This window comes from Trichechus manatus, unplaced genomic scaffold (genome assembly GCF_000243295.1).
Source record: "Trichechus manatus latirostris isolate Lorelei unplaced genomic scaffold, TriManLat1.0 scaffold00161, whole genome shotgun sequence".
Lineage (NCBI taxonomy): Eukaryota > Metazoa > Chordata > Mammalia > Sirenia > Trichechidae > Trichechus > Trichechus manatus.
The window spans coordinates 5,131,933-5,154,251 of NW_004444097.1; the positions used below are offsets into that span (position 1 = coordinate 5,131,933).

The 22,319-nt window shown below is 37.9% G+C and overlaps 1 protein-coding gene across 2 annotated transcripts in view; it reads left to right on the top strand.

The window, feature by feature from the left end:
* Positions 1 to 1,445: 1,445 nt before the first annotated feature.
* DTWD1 (DTW domain containing 1) overlaps positions 1,446 to 22,319 on the top strand; it is a 35,395-nt gene continuing 14,521 nt past the window's right edge. Inside the window, exons 1-3 of one of the 2 annotated variants that reach the window (XM_004386314.2) lie at positions 1,446 to 1,520; positions 6,455 to 6,773; positions 11,986 to 12,129. In XM_004386314.2, coding sequence (XP_004386371.1) covers positions 6,510 to 6,773; positions 11,986 to 12,129 — 408 coding nt within the window. In that variant the 5' untranslated portion in view covers positions 1,446 to 1,520; positions 6,455 to 6,509. Of the gene's footprint in view, positions 1,521 to 1,557; positions 1,591 to 6,454; positions 6,774 to 11,985; positions 12,130 to 22,319 lie in introns of those variants that run through there. The other variant, XM_023740664.1, reaches the window with a different exon arrangement.

The following is a 22,319-nucleotide window of genomic DNA, read 5'->3' on the forward strand; positions in this document are numbered from 1 at the left end:
AACCCGTTGCTGTCAAGTCGATTCCAACTCCTGGTGACCCTATAGGACAGAGTAGAACTGCCCCTTAGGTTTTCTAAGGATCGGCTGGTGGATTCAAACTGCTGACCTTTTGGTTAGCAGCCTCTGTGTGCGTGTACATATATGTATACACATACAAATATACATATATATACACATACATACATATGTATTTACGTATATATGCATATATATATTCCATCAGACAATATCTAAGTTTACAAAGTGCCATGCACTGATATTTCCATTTTCTACTATTTCATTTGCAAACACTGTAGCTTTGACTAAACAGATCTCCTTGCTTACAAATGGGTCAAGACCTCCTCCAGTAGGTCCCACACAGTTGAAAAACACTGCTCTAAACCATAATCATTCAGGCCTTACCCAAGTCCAGTTCTGATCACTCTATTCTGAGCTCTCTGAAATTCCTAGAATTTAGTAGTCATATTGTATTTTCTGTACTTACCAGTTGCCATTGAGTCTATTTTGACTCATGCCAACCCTATATGTTATAGAACTGCAAACCATACAGTTTTCAAGGCTCTGACCTTTTGGAAGCAGATCACCAGGCCTTTCTTCCAAGGTGCCTCTTGGTGGGTTCCAACCGGCAACCTTTTAGTTAGTAATTGAGCAGTTAACTGTTTTTGCCATCCAGAGTCTCCTATTTTCTGGACTACCCATGCTTAACTTGATACTGGAAGCTTCTCTAGGGCAAGGTAAATAATACATTGCTCAGTATTTGGCCATTGTGTTTCTAAATCTTACAATTGTTGACATGCACTTTTTCAGTTTGTCTTTTCTCTGGAGTGTGGCAGAGAAAAAAGGTCAAATAACCAATGTACATATTACGCTTAATTTCAAACTGGAAAAGTTTACAAAGTAGTCCCAATTCTCTACGTGTTGTTAATTTTTACTCAAAACAAATCATGAAGATAGAAACGATTTTTCTAGTAGCTTTCATTACTAAAAAATGCATGAAATACTGAAATCCTGATACAGCCACAAAACAGCAGCAGAACTAAGATCTTACCGCTGAAATATTTTCAGGGTTGATAAAAATAGAAACGTGTTCTGCGGGATCAGCATTTTTTTTTTTTTCCTACAACTCACTACTACTATACCTGAGACTGTGTTTCGAAATCTGGGCCCCAGATATGTGGTTCGGGCCAGTCTAGGATTGGAACTCGGGAAAAGGCTGGCAGGGTGTGAAGCCGGGCCTCCCTGTTTCCGGCGCCAGCTCCCAGCAATTCGGCGGAGTACCCCGCCAAAGGCGTAAAGACGCTCAGGAAGGACTGTCAGTGTAACCCCGCCCCGCTGTCGTCCCCTCCTGGTACCTTCACCACGAGCGGTAGCAACGGCCCTAACAACGGCCCGGCTCCTCCCCCTGGTGTCTCGGAAAAGCGCTCCGCCGGGTCCGTTCGCAATCTGGGCCCGGTGCGCGCCTTGGGTTACGACGCAGCGGAAGGCGCATGGAGCTGTGCGAGGGCGCGCGTGCTGTGCAGGTCTGAATCTCACTCCGTTCCTTCGCGCGTCTCCGCGACTCTCTGGGGACCAGTAGGACTGGCAGGAGTGGTGAGGCCGCGGGGGTAGACGATTCTCGTCAAGCCCTCTCGTAGGTCGTTCTGCGTGCTCTCCATGGGCACTTAATGTTTTTAGGAATTTGCAGGCCCTTTGGGAAAAAAGCTTCCAAATTTTTCTGTCCCCTCACCCCCGTCCCCGCCCAAGGAAAGTCTGCACTGGCAAAATCAGTCCCCTGGGACTCTCATTTAATTTTTATTTTGGAGTGATTTGCGGATGATTGTAATCACGAAAGGGGAATCTTAGTACAAACAAAGGAATAGGGATATGCAGTTCTGTGTATTTAAAATATTAAGATTATGGATACTTAATAAGGGAGCCTGGTTCTTATGCCTAAATTCTTTCTTGGGGAAAGTTGGACAAGTAAGGAAGTATATTAACACTTTCAGGGGCCAATTCCAGGCAATTGGGTGATAAAGTCACTATTTATAATCGCCGCATTTAAGGACTACTGGCTGAACCCCAGGGTACCATGAAAAACTAAGGCAGGATGGTCTCTGGTCTACCTACCACGTGGTGGGTGATGTGGGAGGGGCCAATAGCCCTGTATGAAAAAAGTCCTGTATGGTACCTTGGATTAAAAAAAAAATAAATGTCGAACCTGTACATACTATATGACCAGATTCTTAAAAATATCCCAGTGCGGGGAACAATTGAAATGGGTTTTACCTAGTATTGACTTGGTCGGCGCTACAAGATAGGGGAGTCTTAGGTAATGTTCCGTTGGGACATGGGAGTTGAGTCAAACTACTTGTAGCTAGGAGCCTTTTCCATTATTGTTTTGCAATAAAAAACTGCCAGGCTGCCTTCTATGAACTTGGCTTCTGCCTATGGCCCATAAAATAGTTTGTCAGGTACTTCAGTAGGAAGATGTATACTGGATGCTGATGCCACAGAACACTTTCTCATCGTACCAACTCCAAAAATATATATACATATTTAATAATATTTTATTGTTTTTGGCAAAGGTTTACAAAGCAAGTTAGGTTCTCGTAAAAATTTTTATACAAATTGTTCTGTGCCTTGGTTACAATTTTTATAATGTCAGTATTCTCATTATTTCCACTCTGTTCTGTTTCCATTGGTCTAGTTTCCCTTCCCATCCTTGACTTCTCATTTTTGCTTTTGAGTGAATGTTGACCATTTAGTTTCATACAGTTGATTGCTTAAGGGAGCACATTACTCATGGGTGATAGTGTTTATTTTATAAGCCACTGTATTATTTGGCTGAAAGGTGCCCTCTAGAAATAGCTTCAGTTCCAAGTGGAAAGGGTACTTTAGGGCAGTAGTCTTCAGGGGTTCGTCTAATCTATCGGTTCAGTAGGTCTGGCCTTTGTTAGGGATTTGAATTTTGTTATACATTTTTCTCCCATTCTATCTGGAACCTTCTGTTGTGTCCCTGGTCAGAGCAGTCAGTAGTGGTAGCCAGGCACCAACTAGTTCTCCTGGTCTCAGTTTATAAGAGGCCGTGGTTGGGGTGAGCTATTAGTCCGTGGACTAGTTTCTTCTTTGAGCCTTTGATTTCCTTCATTCCCTTTTGCTCCATACAAGTAGAGACCAATAGTTGTATCTTAGATGGCCGCTTGCAAGTTTTTAAGACCCAGGATGCTACTCACCAAACTAGGATGTAGAACATTATGAACTATGTTATGCCAGTAGACTAAGTTATCCCCCAAGACCATGGTCCTAAGCATTTTAACCCAGTAAACCAATCCCAAGAGTTGTTTGGATATGTCTAGGAAGCCCTGGTAACTGTGCCCCCTGTGTTCTTTGATATATATATGGATATATATGCAGCACACACAAATGTGTATATACATATGCTTACAGATACACCTATGCACGCACGTGCATTTATTCGTATATGCTTTCCTATACACATATGCATACATGTCTCCCTACATAACCACACATGTATTTTTTGGTGTTGTAGTTGCGAACTTGTATATATTATACCATTTACTGCCCCAAAATATTTTTCTTATGAGAACTTGGTTCGGTTACTGTTTTATGGCTATCTTAAGTGTTTCATGTGCTATATGGTAATGAAAGCTGCTAGAAAAATCATTTCTATCTTAATTTCGTTTGTGTAAAAATTACACCTGTGTGTTGGGATAAGCTTGTGTACTTTTCCAGTTTGAAATTAAGCATAATGTAGAGACAGGTTATTAACCATTTTTCCATACCCTTACCCCAAAGAAAACCCAAACTGAAGGATGTATTTATTTGATTGAGTCAACAAATACCTGTTGAATTCCTCTTGTTACACAAGACATGAGGATAGGTGATAGCAGGAAAATGCTGCTCCTGTAGAATTGGCTGTCTGCTAGGAGAGTTAGATTCATTAAAAGGTAATTCCAAATTAAATTTTCCATGTCAAACATGTAGAACCACTCGTAAGTGCTCAAAGGATAAAGAAGTTTAAGGAATTACCGTAGCCTATACATGAATTGATAAGGAACTAAATCAGAATCCTGACTTTGAGACGGAAAATAAAAGATTATGTGTAAGATAGAAATGATGCAACTTGGTAAGTAGTTTTGGAGGGAAAGAGGGCAGAAGGAGAAGTAAAAAATTAGTTTTCAGCCTGAATGGTAGACTGATGGTTAACACACTGACTTTCATGGCATCCCCAGGATCTGCATTCTTTAGGCCATTACTCCTGGGTTTTTTGGTGGCACATGTGAACTCACTAAATAGCTACTAGAATACCCAGAGAAATGGAGTCAGCTTGGATTAGTCCAATCCCATTTCTTTTTAGGTTGAGTCCCATGATTTGGATCACTCAGAACTACTGGAGCCTATAAATGTTTCTCTGTAAGGGACCTTGGGTAGCACACGAACAAACTCAAACCCAGAGGATTTAGGTGAAGCTTCTTTAGCTTCCTAAGTGCAGTGATTAGACCCCTGTTGGTTAGTGACAGTTGACATTTTGCTGGCTAACAGAGGGTCCGTAGCTGCTGTTTCTAGGGACTGATAGGATCTCTTCCCAAAATTTTAAGGCTGCTCCTGTCCTTAGAATGAATTTTTTTTTAAATTTTAGTCAGGAGTTCTTTACCTGAATCTGTAGATGGGTTCTAGGGGATCTGCGAACCCCCTGAAATTGTGTGCAAAGTATCGTGTCTGTATGTTAAGGTCCAAGGCTCTTGTCTGATTCTTAAAAGAATCTGAGACTCAAGAAAAAGTTGCAGGTTAATATCTCGCACTCTTAAAGTTGTTGAGGGAATATTTACAAAGATAGAAACCATTTTTTGGGCAGACGACTTAGAGTGATGGTCAGAAGTAATAGTTTCCATTTGTGAGGCAGGAAGAAGGGATTGGGCCATCTTTCTCAAATATTACTTTGTCTGAGCAACCCAGAATATAAACCTGTGCCTCATCAGTACTCACCAAAAATATTTACCATATTTTGGTTTTCCCCTTGGGTAAATTTGGCAAGTACATGTTACTTTTTCTTCAATGACCAGCATACTTTTCTTTATATCTTTATTTGGATCCCAAGTTTATGGGACCTATAATCTTAAAAAAGCTCCTGATGAGTAGTTAAATTAAAACCAAAAAAACCCCTTGCCGTGGAGTTGATTCTGACTCATAGTGACCCTATACTGGATAGTAGAACTGCCCCATAGGGTTTCCAAGGCTGTAATCTGTATGGAAGCAAACTGCTGCATATTTTTCCCACTGAGCCGCTGGTGGGTTCGAACTGCTGACCTTTTGTTTAGCAGCCAAGCACTTAACCACTGCACCATCAGGGCTTTTCACAAATTTCTTCTTAAGTAATTTCTTCCTGACATATTATGTTGTATTTTATGTTCTACTGGACTTTGTGTTCACTTTCTATTTGGGAGAGACAGAAAGCTTCCTGTTGCCATCACACAGCTTTTCCTGTGAGTGTTTTTACTCAGAGTGCCTGGAGCAGCCTCATAGTTAAACACCACAATGTAATGAGGGTTTATAAGGTAAAGAGAATCATTTTACAGCTGTGGAAGGCATATCAAATCTAAAAGGCCCGAGTTTCTTTTTCTCCCTTGAAAGATATCCTGCTTACAGAGAGTATGAATAACGATTTTGGCAGCCATCATCCTTTTTGAAGAAAATGTTAAGCGGGAAAGTTATTTTGTCTCTAATATTCAAGAATCTGAATGGTATTTTTTAAAAAGTAGTATGAATCCTTAGAGTGAATGAACAATTAATGATACTTTGTAAAATTTTAAAATTTATAGTCAAACTTTATTTTCCTGGGCAATATTTCACCTTATGGGGTGTTTTACAAATTATAATTGGTTGTAGATGCTGCTCATTTTCTAGTGGCTGTTTAGTTAGTGTTGTGTGTGTTTTAAGGTGGAGAAGAATTTGTCTTTTAGAATATATTCAACTAAATGTTACTAATTTCACTGAAACCTTATACTTTATCAGACTTCAGATTGAGATTTGAGGTTATGTAACATCAGAGTCAGAGTCTATGGCTGAATAAGTTTTTGACTGATACTATCATTAAATCATTACATTTATAATATAAAATAAAGTTGCTGTTTTTAGAATGAAAAGGGTTGTTGAAAAATGTATTGTCAGTACCTAACCTTTATATTTGAAATAAGTTTTCTAATACCACCTTTTTATTTTTATGACGGAATGGCTCAAAAGGGTAACTACAGTTTGTTGTGTTTGAGTTTATTACTTCCTGATTTTATTTTTTAAAGCATGCCCATGTAGTGGTTTTAAGTATTTATTAATATTTATTATTAAGTACTAAAAATACCATGCAATTGTGCATTAATTTTTTTGAGTAATTTTCTTTATGGAGCAGCGAGTAAAATGTTTCCTGTTTTATTTTGCTCTCCCCCTCTTTTTTTAACAGTGCACCTATGATATATATTTTGAAAATAGATGTTAAACTTGAGTTTGAATGAAAAATGTCATTCAATCAACCTGTGTTTCTCAAAGAAAGTGAAGAAAAGAATTCAAAATTTGTGGAAATACAACAGTCACAAACGACTTCCGTAGTTTCAGAAGATCCCCTTCAAAACTTATGCTTAGCATCTCAAGAAGTTCTTCAAAAAGCTCAGCAAAGTGGGAGATCAAAATGTCTCAAGTGTGGTGGTTCAAGAATGTTCTACTGCTATACATGTTATGTCCCAGTTGAAAATGTGCCAACTGAACAGATTCCAGTTGTAAAGGTTGGTAAGAAATTTAATTGTTTGAAAGTAGGAAAATAGATTTTAAAAGATGTCTTATATATGTCTGTGCTAATGTAATTGAGAAGCTTCATAGCATGAAAATGAATTGTATTAATGGAAAATTTAAAACATGGCCAAAACACTTGGGTTTGAAATGAATGGTATTGTTTTTCATGATATCAATAACTTTTCTTTAACGTAGTATTTAATTTGAAGTAAGAAATGTGCTTTAACACTCATACTTTGTTACTTGAGTTTCAGTTTAGCCTACCTGTCATTTTGGCAAGTCCATGCTGTCCTTGAGTGTCTAAAATTACACTCTCAGAATGGCCAGTCTAATGGACAGTTCACTAAAGAAGCATGGAATGTAATATAAACTTCACAGTTTCTTCAGAACAACTGAGAACTTGAGCATAATAATTCCTTTTAAGTTTTCCATTATCTTATAGGAATGTTACATTTCAAAGTATAGTTTTTGAAGTACACACAGAATTATTCTAGCTTCTGTCTCTATCATAGCTACATAAAGAATGTATCCCATTACAAGTTTTATCTTAAGATGTGTTCTATTCCAAAGGATTGCAGATCAGAATAAAAAAAGTCAATAATCTATCGACAGGGCTGATAGTCTGATAGAAATTTAATAATAGAAGATTGTTTTCTAAATCAGTGGTCTAATATTATTATTTTGGCTTTAACAAACGGAAATTTATTTTCTCACAGTTTAGGAAGCTGTAAGTCTGAATTCAGGTTGCCAGCTCTAGGGGATGGCTTTTTCTCTCTGTTGGCTCTGGAGGAAGGTCCTTGTCTCTTAGAGCTTCTGCTCCTGGGTGATCTTTATGTGGCTCTCCCATCTCTGCTCACTTGCTTGCTTGTTTAATCTTTTTTATATCTCAAAAGAGATTGACTTCACCCTTTCACAAAAAACTTGTATACAAATGTTAATAACAGTATTATATTAATAATAGCCAAAAAGTGGAAACAACCTAAATGAAGTACCGATTCATCCTACAACATTATATGAAAGAAGCCAGTTGTAAAATAACACATATTTTATGATTCCATTCATATGAAATGTTCAGAATAGAGATATCTAGAGAGATAGTAGATTAGTGGTTGCCTAGGGCTGCAGGGGGTGACAGTGAGAGGCTAGGTGAGATGGGGAGCATTATGGACTATATTGTGTCTCCAAAAATATACTGAAGTCTTAACTCCTGCACCTGTGATTGTGACCTTGTTTAGGAAAATGAAGTCTTTCTTTGAAGATACTATCAGTTAACTAGGTCATACTGGAGTAGGGTCTTTCCTAATCCAACATGACTGGTGCCTTATAAAAGAGGAGAACAGACGCAGAGATAGAGTCATACAGGCAGAAGAAACCATATGAAGATACATCTACAAGCAGCCAAAGAATACCAAGGATTGTGAGCAGAAACCAGAAGCTAGGAGAGAGGCATGCAACAGTTTCTCATTGAGACCTCACAGAAGAAATCGACGTGGCTGATACTCTGATTTGGATTTATACTCTTCTGAACTGTGAAACAATACGTTTCCATTTTTTGTTTTTGTTTTTTATTGTACTTTAGGTGAAGGTTTACAGAACAAATAGTTTCTCATTATGCAGTCAGTATGCATATTGTTTTATGACATTGGTTAACAACCCCACAGCATGTCAACAACACTTTCCCTTCTCGACCTTGGAAGATCTCCCTTCCCCTTTGGTGAAAATATACATAGCCAGAGATACACCATTTCAAAAATCTCCACATGTACAATCCAGCAACATTGACCACATTCTTCCAGTTGTGCTGCTATTCTCACTATCCTTTTCCAAATTATTCCATAACCATTATCTTCAACTCACTGCCCCCTAGGCTTCCCATCAAACCTTTTGAGTTGCTGTTGTCAATTTGATATCACATAGATAATTCTTTTTTTTTTGTACTTTAGATGAAGGTTTACAGAACACAGTAGTTTCTCATTAAACAGCCAGTACACATATTGCCCTACGACAATGGTTAACAACCCCATGTCATGTCAACACTGTCCCTTCTCAACCCCGTGTTCCCTATCACCAGCTTTCTGGTCCCCTCCTGCCTTCTAGTCCTTGTCCCTGGACTGCTGTGCCTCATTAGTCCCATCTTGCTTTATGGGGCTGTCTAATTCCCGGCTGAACGGTGAACCTCGGGAGTGACCCCATCAGTGGTCTAATATTCAATAGAAATGACTGAAACACCTACCAAATATTGATCAACTCTAAATCACTTACCAGTATACTGGACTTTGCAGAGTTTTTAAAAGTGTTTGTTTTAATCAGCACGTAATAAAATTTTATAGGTTAATATATATTAATAGTAGTAAAACTCTACAACCTATTCTTTCTAATTTGTCTTATTTTTACTGTAACAAATCATTCAGCCTTTGCTTTTAGATAGCCTGCTTGGGAAGGGAGGATGACTACATGATGAGTAAGTCCCCCCCCCCCAAACTTTAAATTTTAATAGGGAGTATTCAAAATTCAAAATATAAATCCAAAAACTACAAAGTTCATAAAATAAAAAATATGATCAACGCTAGAGGCCCTAATACACGGCATTAAAAATATAAAATATTTATATTTTAATGCAGGATATGATTTTTTAAGCCTTGGGAGATACATAAGCAAAGATTAAAAAATCCTCTTGCTTTTTTTTTGTTCGTTTGTTTTAAAGGGAGACAAAAATCAGAAGGTAGAGAAAGCTTCATCTTTATTAGAGTCCTAGAACTTCAAAGCCTCTCTTTGCTCTTTTTGAAAAGTTGATAATCACTTGGGAAAAAGCTTAGGCTTCCTACTAATGACATTTTGTTAAATTTGGGCAGAAAAGTTTGTGGTAAATCTCCTAAAAATACATAGCTGTTAGAGAACAGGTTGATGTTCTTTTTACGTTTGAAAACATCAAACTGGCATCTGGGCAACTCTGTTGGTGGTTACCCTGCAGCCTGACATTATTTAAGAAGTATTTTCCTTTAAATGTGAACTAGAATGTAAACATATAATTCCATGATTTGATCTGTGCCTCGGCTTTTGTTTCATAGTATTGGAAATCTCAGGCTTGCTCTGGGAGAACTAAAGATACCCAGACTGGGTCCCAAGCATATTTCTTGAGCACAAATTTTACTAATTATCTTATACCTATAGATTTTACTCCATAAAACATTCTCCTTTTATTGTATAATTTTAAAAATAGCGTAGGTGCATGATTTGTAAAATATATTAATAGCATTCAGTTCTGTGTCCTTGATATAAATGGTACCCTTCAAGATAGCCAGCTTATCTGAAATATCGGCCATCCGCATTTGGAGTTTTCAGCACTACTCATCAGCCATATAAGAAAGTCATTTTTATTAGTAACAGAATACTTTGTCATGATCGGCTTTCTTCTTTCCTCTTCTTGCCCTTCTCTGGGCTGAGATAAGGCTGACCTGGTTCTGAGAGACCCTGGGGAGAGGGAATGTAGTGTCCACGCACCGAGTGTCATGAGGAAGGTCTGATGTAGAGTTCAGCCAGGAGTAGACTGATGTAAAGTCATTTGCGTACTGCCTACTTAAATGGTAAACTTCCTATCGTTAGAAGTTGGTTTGAGTTAAGGCAATTGGCCTTAACTTATAAATAATCAGCAGGCCTAAGTCTTTTGTTACAAACAGGGAGAATGGGAGCCATGTTGGAAATAATTGAAAACTATTTGGCGTACGTATTTGTGGACTAGGGTCCTTCTGGGGTTTATTATTTATACTGTCCTCTCCCCATGTAACAGTTTATAATAGATAAAATATATAAAGTTAGGATCATTTAGTAGCATGTAGCAGCTGTTCCTTTCAAAAATAGTTCTAGAACTAAGATACACGCAACAACATGGATGACTCTCAGAATAATTATGCTGAGTGACAGAAGCCCGATGAAGAGAGTACATACTGTATGACTCTATTTATATAAGATTCTAGAAAATATAAACTAATTTAAAGTGACAGCAGATCAATGATTCCCTGAGGACTGGGGGCAGTTGTTGATGGAGAAAGGGGAAGGAGGGAGGTACAAAAAAACTTGAAGTGTTGGATTTGTTCATTGTCTTGATTGTGGTGATGGGTTCAAGGGTATAGCATATGTCAAAACTTATTAGAATGGACACTTTAAATATATGCAGCTTATTGTATCTAGCTTTTTAATAAAACTGTTAAAATAGTTTCTACCCCCAGGTAAATACATAAAATCCTGCCTGTTTAGTATGGGATGTGGGATTGGAAAACAGGAGAGTGCTTATTGTAACAAGTCATTTGAAATCTAGAGTGAAGAACCCATATCAGGGAGGGTTTTTTATATATAATGGGAGAGATATGACTTGGTTTTCATTTTCATAATCATGACAATGCAGGACTTGAATAGGCGTTATAAAGAAAGCTAAACCAAACGAACTAAGGTGACTAATAGACTAAAATAACTCAAGAAATGCAAGAGTTTTATTTTTGCACAGAGGCAGGGCATAATCCATAACAAATATTGAAACTTTTAGGGAAATTCTTAGGTAAGATGATTTTGAAGCAAGTTATTTTTGATTATACAGATTGCACCTCCTAGACCTATTCTGTTTTTCCAATTTTTAAAAAATATATTTTGTATTTCATTTGTGCTGTTAAAGGCCATTGCTGAGAATCATGATGTTTACAATGAAGGAGAATATCTTTGGCATTAATGGATGTACAAGGAACAAAATTTTAGCTTGAATTTTAGATGTGAAACTTTTGCCCAACATTTCCTTTTAAAATAGCATAAAGTCGACAAACCTATAGTTATTCTTGGCATAGATACTGCAATGCGAGGAGTTGAACTTAATACCTGTGTAGTTTAAATGAAAATGGCGTTGGAGCTTTAAGAGCAGATTTTGTGTTAAGTGAGTTGAAAATAGTTGTTCTAGTACATTATTACTAATATTGAGGAAGAAATGTGGGTTTGCTTTATGACTTCTCACTTAATATTCTGCTCTGGAAAAGTGTGACTTTCAAATCATGAACAAATTTATAGGAAATTATTATAATTTATGATTATAATCATTATAATTATTGTAAAAACATAATAATTGTAATTATATTTAAGCTTTAAAGACCATTGCTGTTAACATTGAAGATTAGAAATTTTATATCTGTTTTGTTCATTTGTCTTTTTTTTTTTAAATTTTAGCTTCCATTGAAGATTGACATCATTAAACATCCAAATGAAACAGATGGGAAAAGTACTGCTATACATGCAAAACTCTTAGCGCCTGAATTTGTAGATATTTACACGTATCCTTGTATTCCAGAATATGAAGAAAAAGACCATGAAGTAAGCAGTTAATTTCTTTACAACTCTTCACATTGAATCTAAAAATGAATTTTAATTCTCTTGCCTTTCTGAACTTATTTGAACGTAATATTTGTTTAACGACCTAGTGCTATCCTTACGTAACATTAAGCAGTGTACAGTTTACTTCATTGATGTCTTTAATGGTCAAATGAACCTGGACTGTTACGCTTTCTTGAGTCTATCTTTCTACTTTTTATAGTTTTAATGCATTATTTCTTTTGGCTTTTACTCTTTGCCAATAGTACTGTGCCTGCTTTTGCTTTCTCCCTTCTCCATTCTCTGGCCTGTCTAATTTGATGCAAACTGGGAAACCAGATTACAAGTCTGTTGGAATTTCTCCGAAAAAGAAAACAAAGATTGAGAAGGAAATAGGAAATTCTCCCTAAATTAAGAGATTTAGTATATAGCCTTTGCAACATTTATTTTTGCTCACAGACCTCCCTTGCTCATTTCTAGATTCTTAATAGTTGAAATTGGCATAATCTGTGAGATATCACCAGTCTTTTTGCTGGAAAGTGAATGCTACAATAGATATCAAGATTAGGCGTTGGATACTTATGAAAGAAACATGTAGACCCTTTGCGATTCTCTTGAGGATCATTTGTTGGCGTGATTAATTTAAAAACAAACTTAAAAATCAATGCATTCAGGAGGCAGGGCCAAGATGGCGGAGTAGTCAGACGTTTTTGGTGGACCCTCTTAGAACAAAGATCTGAGAAAATGAGTGATTCAATTATACATGGCAGTCTGGAAGCCCTGAACATCAAAGGCAGAGTTGAGGAACTGGACTGAATGGCGGGGGGAGGGAGAGACGGTTTGGAAACAGCGAGGAGTTGCCAGACCTCACCTGGTGAGAGCCTGAGCCCTTCAAGCCTGAGCAGCTTGTCTGTGAGCGGTGAGGCAGGCAAGTTTCGGTGCTTAGGAGGTGCGTTTTCCGCACCGGGAGAGACCCAGTGCCAAAGAGTCTATATGCCCACCCAGAACCAGTGAGAAGTAGCCCTCATCGGTGAAAGATAAGTGCTTGCATACGGCTTACCACACTGATCAAAAACACCCCCCTTAGGGAAAAACCTCTCTCCCATTTATCTCCCTGCTCCCTGCTCTGCACTGGGTCCCGGACCGGCTTCAGCAATTGTCAAGTCCCCTGGGCTGGAAGTAGGATCCATCACACGCCCAGAGCCATTCTCCCTGAACAAATTAACAAAAGGGAAAAAATAAACTGCCGGCTGCCATAAGCCAGGAACCCAGGGTAGGCGCACAGCTCCTTTGCCTAGGCACAGGCTTAAGGGATCCGCGGACTTTGAGTGCCTTTCCCCTGCATAGACTTGTGTGGGCCCATCTCAAATGCGTAGGCCCTCATTACTGCAGTACAACAGGCTATATACTGGAAGTCTAACTTCAACTCTTTCTGCTGGGAAGTGGCAGGTTCTTGATGTTTGACACTGCTCTGCCCATTAAGCAGGGTCTTCACCTACCCACAGCAGGAGCCTGAGGACTGGTGACCCCACCCATGCCACCTAGCCACCTGCAATAGGGGCCCATGAATAAGAGGTGACCCCCAGTCCTTACAGCCAACACCATTAGGTGCTCACACTCTGGCTGCAAAACCCACCCACCTATGCGCTCTAGGAAACAGGGACACTCGATGGTGGCCGTCAGCCCCCTGCCTTGCTCAGAGTGTGTCCACCTGCTGCAGCCAGATGCCTGTGCCTACACCAATCACCCATGCCTGTCTAGGACTGTAAGTGAGAGTGTACACCACACACTTGGTAGCTATCTACCTGGGCACCTGAGCTGAATCCATACAAGAGGAGTGGGCAGACTTCTGAGCTCACATGCCTAGTAACAGATCTAACCACCTGGTGACAGGACATTAGAGCTTCAAAGGTGCCAGTAATCAAAATAGCGTATATGAGCTGCTTATTTGGGCATATCAAAACAAAACAAGAAGCTAGGTCACAGTAAGCAAACATTAAATAAATAAATATAATAACTTATTGATGGCTCGGAGAAAACAGTCAATATCAAATCACATAAAGAGACAATCCATGATGGCTTCACCAAGCTCCCAAAATAAAGAATATAGAAATTTTCCAGAGGAGGAAAACTTCTTGGAATTACAGGAGACAGAATACAAAGATTAATATACAGAACTCTTCAAGAAATTAGGAAGGTAATTAATCAAAGTGCAGAACATGCAATAGAGGAAATTAAAAAGATTAGAGAAGAGCATAATGACAAATGAAACAAGCTGCAAGAATCCACAGAGAGACAGCAATCAGAAATCCAAAAGATTAAAATTTCAGAATTAGACAACTCAATAGAAGGTCCTAGGAGCAGAATTGAGGCAATGGAAGTCAGAATTAATGAGCTTGAAGATAAAACACTTGACACCAACTTATTTGAGGAAAAATCAGATAAAAGGATTAAAAAAAATGAAGAAACCCTAAGAATTATGTGGGACTCTATCAAGAGGAATAAATTATGAGTGATTGAAGTACCAGAACAAGGGGGGATAACAGAAAATACAGAGAGAATTGTTGAAGATTTGTTAGCAGAAAATTTCCCTGATACCGTGAAAGATAACAAGATATCTATCCAAGATGCTCATTGAACCCACATAAGGTAGATCCCAAAAGAAAGTCACCACAACGTATTATAATCAATCTTGCCAACACCAAACATAAAAAGAAAATTTTGAGAGTGGCTAGGGAAAAACAAAAAGTAATCTACAAAGAGAGTCGATAAGAATAATCTCGGACTACTCAGCAGAAACCATGCAGGCAGGAAGGCAATGGCATGACATATATAAAGCCTTGAAGGAAAAAGCTGCCAGCAGAATTATCTATCCAGCAAAACTGTCTCTCAGATATGATGGCAAAATTAGGGTATTTCAGATAAACAGAAGTGTAGGGAATTTGCAAAAACCAAACCAGAATTACAAGAAATACTAAAGGGAGTCCTCCAGTTAGAAAATCAATAACATCAGATAACAACCCAAGAGTACAACACAGGACAGAGCAAGCAGATATCAACCCAGATAGGGAAGTCACAAAAGTAAATCAAAGCTAAAACACTGAAAATAGGGAAACAGATGTCAATATGTAAAAGATGAAAACATTAAAACAAAAAAGAGGGACTTAAAAAATGTAGACATAGACTTTGCATGTGGAGAGGAAGTCAAGATGATATAAAGAAATAAAAGACCAGTATAAACTTAGAAACATAGTGGTAAATATTAAGGTAACCATGAAGGAAACTAACAATTCTACAAGTCAAAATAAAAAACTAGAAAAATATAGACTCAGCAAACACAAAATCAACAACAATGAAAAAGATGAAAAGAAAATACATAAAGATAAACGACTCAGCACAGAAAATTAAGTGGAACAAAGAAACTGACAAAAAAAGACATCAAAATGACAGCACTAAACTCATGCCTATCAATAGTTACACTAAATGTAAATGTACTAAATGCACCAATAAAGAGACAGAGAGTGGCAGACTGGATAAAAAAACGCGATCCGTCTATATGCTGCCTACAAGAGACACACCTTGGTCTCAAAGACAAACAAACAAAAACTTAAAGGATGGATAAAAATAAGCAAACAACACTAAAAAAAGAGCAGGAGTGGCAATATTAATCTATGACAAAATAGACTTTAAAGTAAAATCCACCAGAGAGGATAAGGAAGGACACTATATAATGATTAAAGGGTCAATACACCAAGAGCACATAACTATAATAAATATTTATGCACCCAATGACAGGACTCCAAAATACATAAAACAAACTCTAACAGCATTGGAAAGAGAGATAGACAACTCCACAATAGTAGTAGGAGACTTCAACACTCTTCTTTCGGTGAAGGACAGAACATCCAAAAAGAAGCTCAATAAAGACACGAAGACCTAAATGCTACAATCAGCCAACTATATCTCATAGACATATACCGAACACTCCACCCAACAGCAGCCAAGTATACTTTCTTTTCCAACACACATGGAACAGTCGCCAGAATAGACGACACATTAGGCCATAAAGCTTGCTTTAACAAAATTCAGAGCATCGACATATTACAAAGCATCTTTTCTGACCATAAAGCCATAAAAGTAGAAATCAGTAACAGAAAAAGCAAGGAAAAAAAATTAAGCACATGGAAACTGAACAGCACCTTGCTCAAAAACTGCTGGATTATAGAAGAAATTAAGGATGGAATAAAGAAATTCATAGAATCAAACGAGAATGAAAACATATCTTACCAGAACCGTTGGGACACAACAAAAGCAGGGCTCAGAGGTCAGTTTATAGCAATAAATGCACACAACCAAAAAGAAGAAAGGCCAAAATCAAAATATTGACCCTTCAACTTGAACAAGTAGAAAGAGAGCAGCAAAAGAAGCCCTCAGGCGCGAGAAGGAAGGAAATATTAAGAATTAGAGCAGAATTAAATGAAATGGAGAATAGAAAAGCAATTGAAAGAGTTAACAAGACCAAAAGCTGGTTCTTTGAAAAGATCAACAAGATCGATACACCATTGGCCAAACTGACAAAGGAAAAACAGGAGAGGAAGCAAATAACCCGTGTAAGAAGTTAGATGGGTGATATCACAACAGACCCAACTGAAATTAAAGAATCTTAACAGAATACTGTGAAAAACTGTACTCTTAACAAATTTGAAAACCTAGAGGAAATGGACAAATTTCTAGAAACTCACTACCTACCGTTGATGTAGAACAAATAAATAAACCCACAACAAAAGAAGAGATTGAAAAGGTATATAAAAAACTCCCAAGGAAAAAAAGCTCTGGCCCAGATGGCTTCACTGGAGAATTCTACGAATCTTTCAAAGAAGAGTTAAGACCACTACTACTAAAGGTATTTCAGAGCACAGAAAAGGATGGAATACTCCCAAACTCATTCTGTGAAGCCAGCATAACCCTGATACCAAAACCAGGTAAAGACACCACAAAAAAGAAAATTACAGACCAATATCTCTCATGAACATTGACGCAAAAGTCAATTAGAGAACAAAATCCTAGCCACTACAATTCAGCAACGAATCAAAAAAATAATTCACCATGATCAAGTGGGATTTATTCCAGGTATGCAGGGATGGTTTAACATTAGAAAAACAATCAGTGTAATGCATCACATTAATAAAACAAAAGACAAGAACCACATGATCTTATCAATCAACGCAGAAAGGCATTTGACAATGTCCAACACCCATTCATGATGAAAACTCTCAAAATAGGAATAGAAGGGAAATTCCTCAGTATAATTAAGGGCAATTTATACAAAGCCAACAGCCAACATCATCCTAAATGGAGAGACTTTGAAAGCATTCCCCTTGAGAACGGGAACTAGACAAGGATGCCCTTTATTATCACTCTTATTCAACATTGTGCTGGAGGTCCTAGCCAGAGCAGTTAGGCTAGAAAAAGAAATAAAGGGCATCCAGATTGGTAGGGAAGAAGTCAAAGTATCTCTATTTGCAGATGATATGATCTTATATGCAGAAAACCCCAAAGAATCTACAAGAAAACTGCTGGAACTAATAGAAGATTTTAGCTAAGTTTGAGGATTCAAGATAAACATACAAAAATCAGCTGGATTCCTTTACACCAACAAAAAGAACCTTGAAGAGGAAATCACCAGATTAATACCATTTACAGTAGCCTCCAGAAATAAAATACTTAGGAATAAATGTAACCTGATATGTAAAAGATCTAGACGAAAACTACAAGACACTACTGCAAGAAACCAAAAGAGACCTGCATAAGTGCAAAAACATACCTTGGTCATGGATAGGTAGACTGAACATTGTGAAAATGTCAGTTCTACCCAAAGTGATTCTGCAGATACAATGCAATCCTGATCCAAATTCCACCCACATTTTTCAATGAGATGGAGAAACAACAACTTCATATGGAAAGGGAAGAGGCCTCAGATAAGTAAAGTAAAGCATTACTCAAGAGGAAGGACAGTGTGGGAGGCCTCACACTACCTGATTTTAGAACCTATTATATCGCCATGGAAGTCAAAACAGCCTGGTACTGGTACAACAACAGATACATAGACCAATGGAACAGAATTGAGAATCCAGACATAAATTCATCTACCATTGAGCAGCTGATGTTTGACAAAGGCCCAAAGTCTGTTAATTGGGGAAAAGACAGTCTCTTTAACAAATGGTGCCGGCATAACTGGATATCCATCTGCAAAAAACTGAAACAAGACCAATACGTCAAACCATGCACAAAATCTAACTCAAAATGGATCAAAGTCTTAAATATAAAATCAAAAACGACAACGATCATGGAAGAAAAAATAGGGACAATGCTAGGAGTCCTAATACTTGGCATAAACAGAATACGAAACATAAGTAACAAAGCACAAGTACCAGAAGAGAGGGTAGATAAATGGGAGCTCCTAAAAATCAAACAGTTATGCTCATCAAAAGACTTCACTGAAAGAGTCAAAAGACAACCTACATACTGGGAAAAGATTTTTGGCTACAACAGATCCGATCAGCATCTGATCTCTAAAATCTACAAGATACTGCAAAACCTCAACAACAAAAAGACAAATAACCTAATTAAAAAATGGGCAAAGGATATGAACAGGCACTTTGTCAAAGAAGATATTCAGGTGGCTAACAGACGCATGAAGAAATGCTCACGATCATTAGCCATTAGAGAAATGCCGATCAAAACTACAGTGAGATATCATCTCACCCCAGCAAGGCTAACATTAATCCAAAAAATACAAAATAATAAATACTGGAGAGGTTGTGGAGAGACTGGAACACTTATACACTGTTGGTGGGAATGTAGAATGGTACAACCACTTTGGAAATCGATTTGGCACCTCCTTAGAAAGCTAGAAATAAAAGTACTATACAATCCAGCTATCCCACTCTTTGGAATATATCGTATAGAAGTAAGAACCATCACACAAATAGATACATGCACACCCATGTTCATTGCAGCACTGTTCACGATAGCAAAAAGATGGAAACAACCTAGGTGCCCATCAACAGACAAGTGGATAAACAAATTATGGTATATCCACACAATGGAATACTATGCAGTGGTAAAGAACAGTGATGAAGCCGTGAAACATAACATGGAGGAAGCTGGAGGTCATTATGCTGAGTGAATTTAGTCAGTCACAGAAGGACAAATATTGTAGAAGACCACTATTATTAAGAACTCAAGAAAAGGTTTAAACACTGAAGAAAACACTCGTTGATGGTTATGAGGGTGGGGAGGGAGGGTGAGGGTTATTTACTAACTACGTAGGAGATAAGAATTATTTTAGATTAAGAGAAGGACAGCACACACTACCGGGGAAATCAACACAACTGAACTAAACCAAAGCTAACAAGTTTCCTGAATACAGTCCAACACTTTGAGGGACAGAGTAGCAGGGGTATGGATCTGGGAACCATGCTTTCAGGGAACATTAGGTCAATTGGCATAACAAAGCTTATTAAGAAAATGTTCTGCATCCTACTTCGGTGAGTGGTGTCTGGCGTCTTAAAAGCTTACAAGTGGCCATCTGAGATGCATGAATTGGTCCCAACCAGCTGGAGTAGAGGAGAATGAAGAACACCAAAGACATAAGTAAAGTATTAGCCCAAGAGTCAGAAAGGGCCACATATACCAGATACTTTATTAGCCTGACACCAGAAGAACTAGATGTTGCCCGGCTACCACCAGTGACCGCCCTGACAGGGAGCACAACAGAGAGTCCCAGTTGTAGCAGGAGAAAGGTAGGGGTACAGAACTCAAATTCTAGTAAGAAAATCGGGCTTATTGGTCTGACTGAGACTGGAGGAACCCAGGAAAGCATGGCCCCGGATTCTCTATCAGCCCAGAAGTAAAACAATTCCAAGGCCAACTCTTTAGACAGGGATTGTACTGGCCTGTGGGACATAAAGTGATACTTGTGAGGAGTGTGCCTCTTAGCTCAAGTAGTTACAAGAGACTAAACGGGCAGCTTCTGTTTGGAGGTGAGATGGGGAAGGCAGAGAGGGTTAGGAGCTGGTTGAATGGACACGGGGAATTGGGTGGAAAGGAGGAGTGTGCTGTCACAGTATGGGGAGAGCAATTAGAGTCATATAACAATGTATGTATAAATTTTGTATGGGAAAAAATAAAAATCAATGCATTCATTTGTTCCAGAAATAACTTGATAAGTTTTACCTTTCTGATCAATATATATTTTTGGTTTAGTTTTATATGGAAAATTGTGTTTGTAAATAATATCTGAGCATTTTTGATCTCGGAATATATTTGTGTTTCCTTCTCTACCATTTATGTTGGTTAAACAGAACACGGCGTTAGGTTTTATGATGAGATGTGGTATGTTTATAAATCAAAAAAATGAAGAAGTCTTAGACTTTGCTAACTGGGTATAGGAGGAATTATAGTAGTGCATTGTGAGTGTTTGAAAACCTTTTGTAACTGAAATTATAAATAGAAGATTTTATGTTTCTTAATTTTATTATGATTTTGATTTTATAATTTTTTTTATAATGAAAATGATACATGCTTATTAAAATATGGAGAATAGAGAAAAATATTGGGGGAAAGTACCCATGATTCCACCAACATTTGTTTATTTAACAAATATTTATTGGCTGCCTACTTTTGGCCAGGAACTGTTCGTCTAGAGGAGGTGCTAACAGTATAAGATTTCAGTGAAAACATGTTGAAAGAGGGGAGGTACCATAACTTATTTGACTTTTCTTTGAATGCTAGTTTTTTAGTTTCAAATTTTCACTGTAATAAATAATACTTATTCCTGGGCATTGTGAGTGTGTGTGTATTTAGGAGTATTTTATTAGCATACATTTCCATAAGTGAAATTGTTGAGCCCAAGTATATGAACATTTTACTAAATTACCAAATTGCTTTCATGAAAAGTTATGCTACTTAACCCTACCATCATTAATGGTTATAAAAGCCTGCTACACTATCTCCTCAACCAGTACTGATTATATTATCTTTGCTTATTATACAGGTAAAAGTGGCATTTAATCATTGAGCAGTTTTCAGTGGTTCTTTTACAGAATATCATGTACTTTGCCTTTTACTTGTGAGGTAATTATATAGTTTAGTTTTTTTGATTTAAGGTATGATTAACTTGATCTGTATAAATCAGTGAGTAACTTATTATTTTTTTGAGTTACCCATTTTTATACATCAATAATGTCAAGGTTCAGATAACAGAGTTCATTTGGAAAGCCTTTCTGTGTTAGTAGTTTTTCAAGAGATGATACAATACACCAGAGACAGCAAATCGTGTGGGCATGTCAGATGAAAACTCTTTCACTGTGTTGAGAAGGATTCTGAGGCCACATCTGGATTGCTAAAATGGATTGCCAATGTCTGCCAAGAAGAAGGCCTGGGGAATGGAGGCTCAGCGAGGAAGATTACTGTGCAGATTAGCAATGCCTGTCCTCGGCATAGCACAGGGGAAGTGGTGGCCAGGATGTCTTTACAACAGAACTTAGTAAACATTCCCAAATCACAGATTTGATATTTCTACTGTAGGCCAGTAATACATTCCTTATGCATAACCTCAGACTTCAAATTTCTTACTTTGCCAATTATTTCTTCTGTTCTCTCTCGCTAGCTGAATAATGTTTGCCTGGAATGCTTGGAACAATTCATTTCACAAATACTTTTAATTGGTAGAGTACTTAGTGGACTTTCAGACCACAGATCCTATGATGATGTGTTGTTGCTGTTGCTGTGTGCTGTTGAGTCGATTCCGGCTCATAGCATCCCCATGTGACAGAGTAGAACTGCCCCACAGTGTTTCCTAGGCTGTGATCTTTATGAGAGCACACCACCAGATCTTTCTCCTACAGAGACGCTGTGTGGGTTTGAACTGCCAACCTTTCAGTTCGCAGCCGAGCGCTTAACTGTTGCACCACCTGATGTAGTACTCTATAATTTATCCCAAGCACCCTATTTTTTTGTTTAGAGGCATCACTTTATTTAAAAGCTTCATTTTCATCACCTTCTGGGCTTTCTTCTCAATGCCTCTTTTTTTTTTTTTTTATTGTACTTCAGGTGAAGGCTTACAGAACAAATAGTTTCTCATGAAACAGTAGTACACATAGTGTTTTATGACATTGGTTAACAACCCC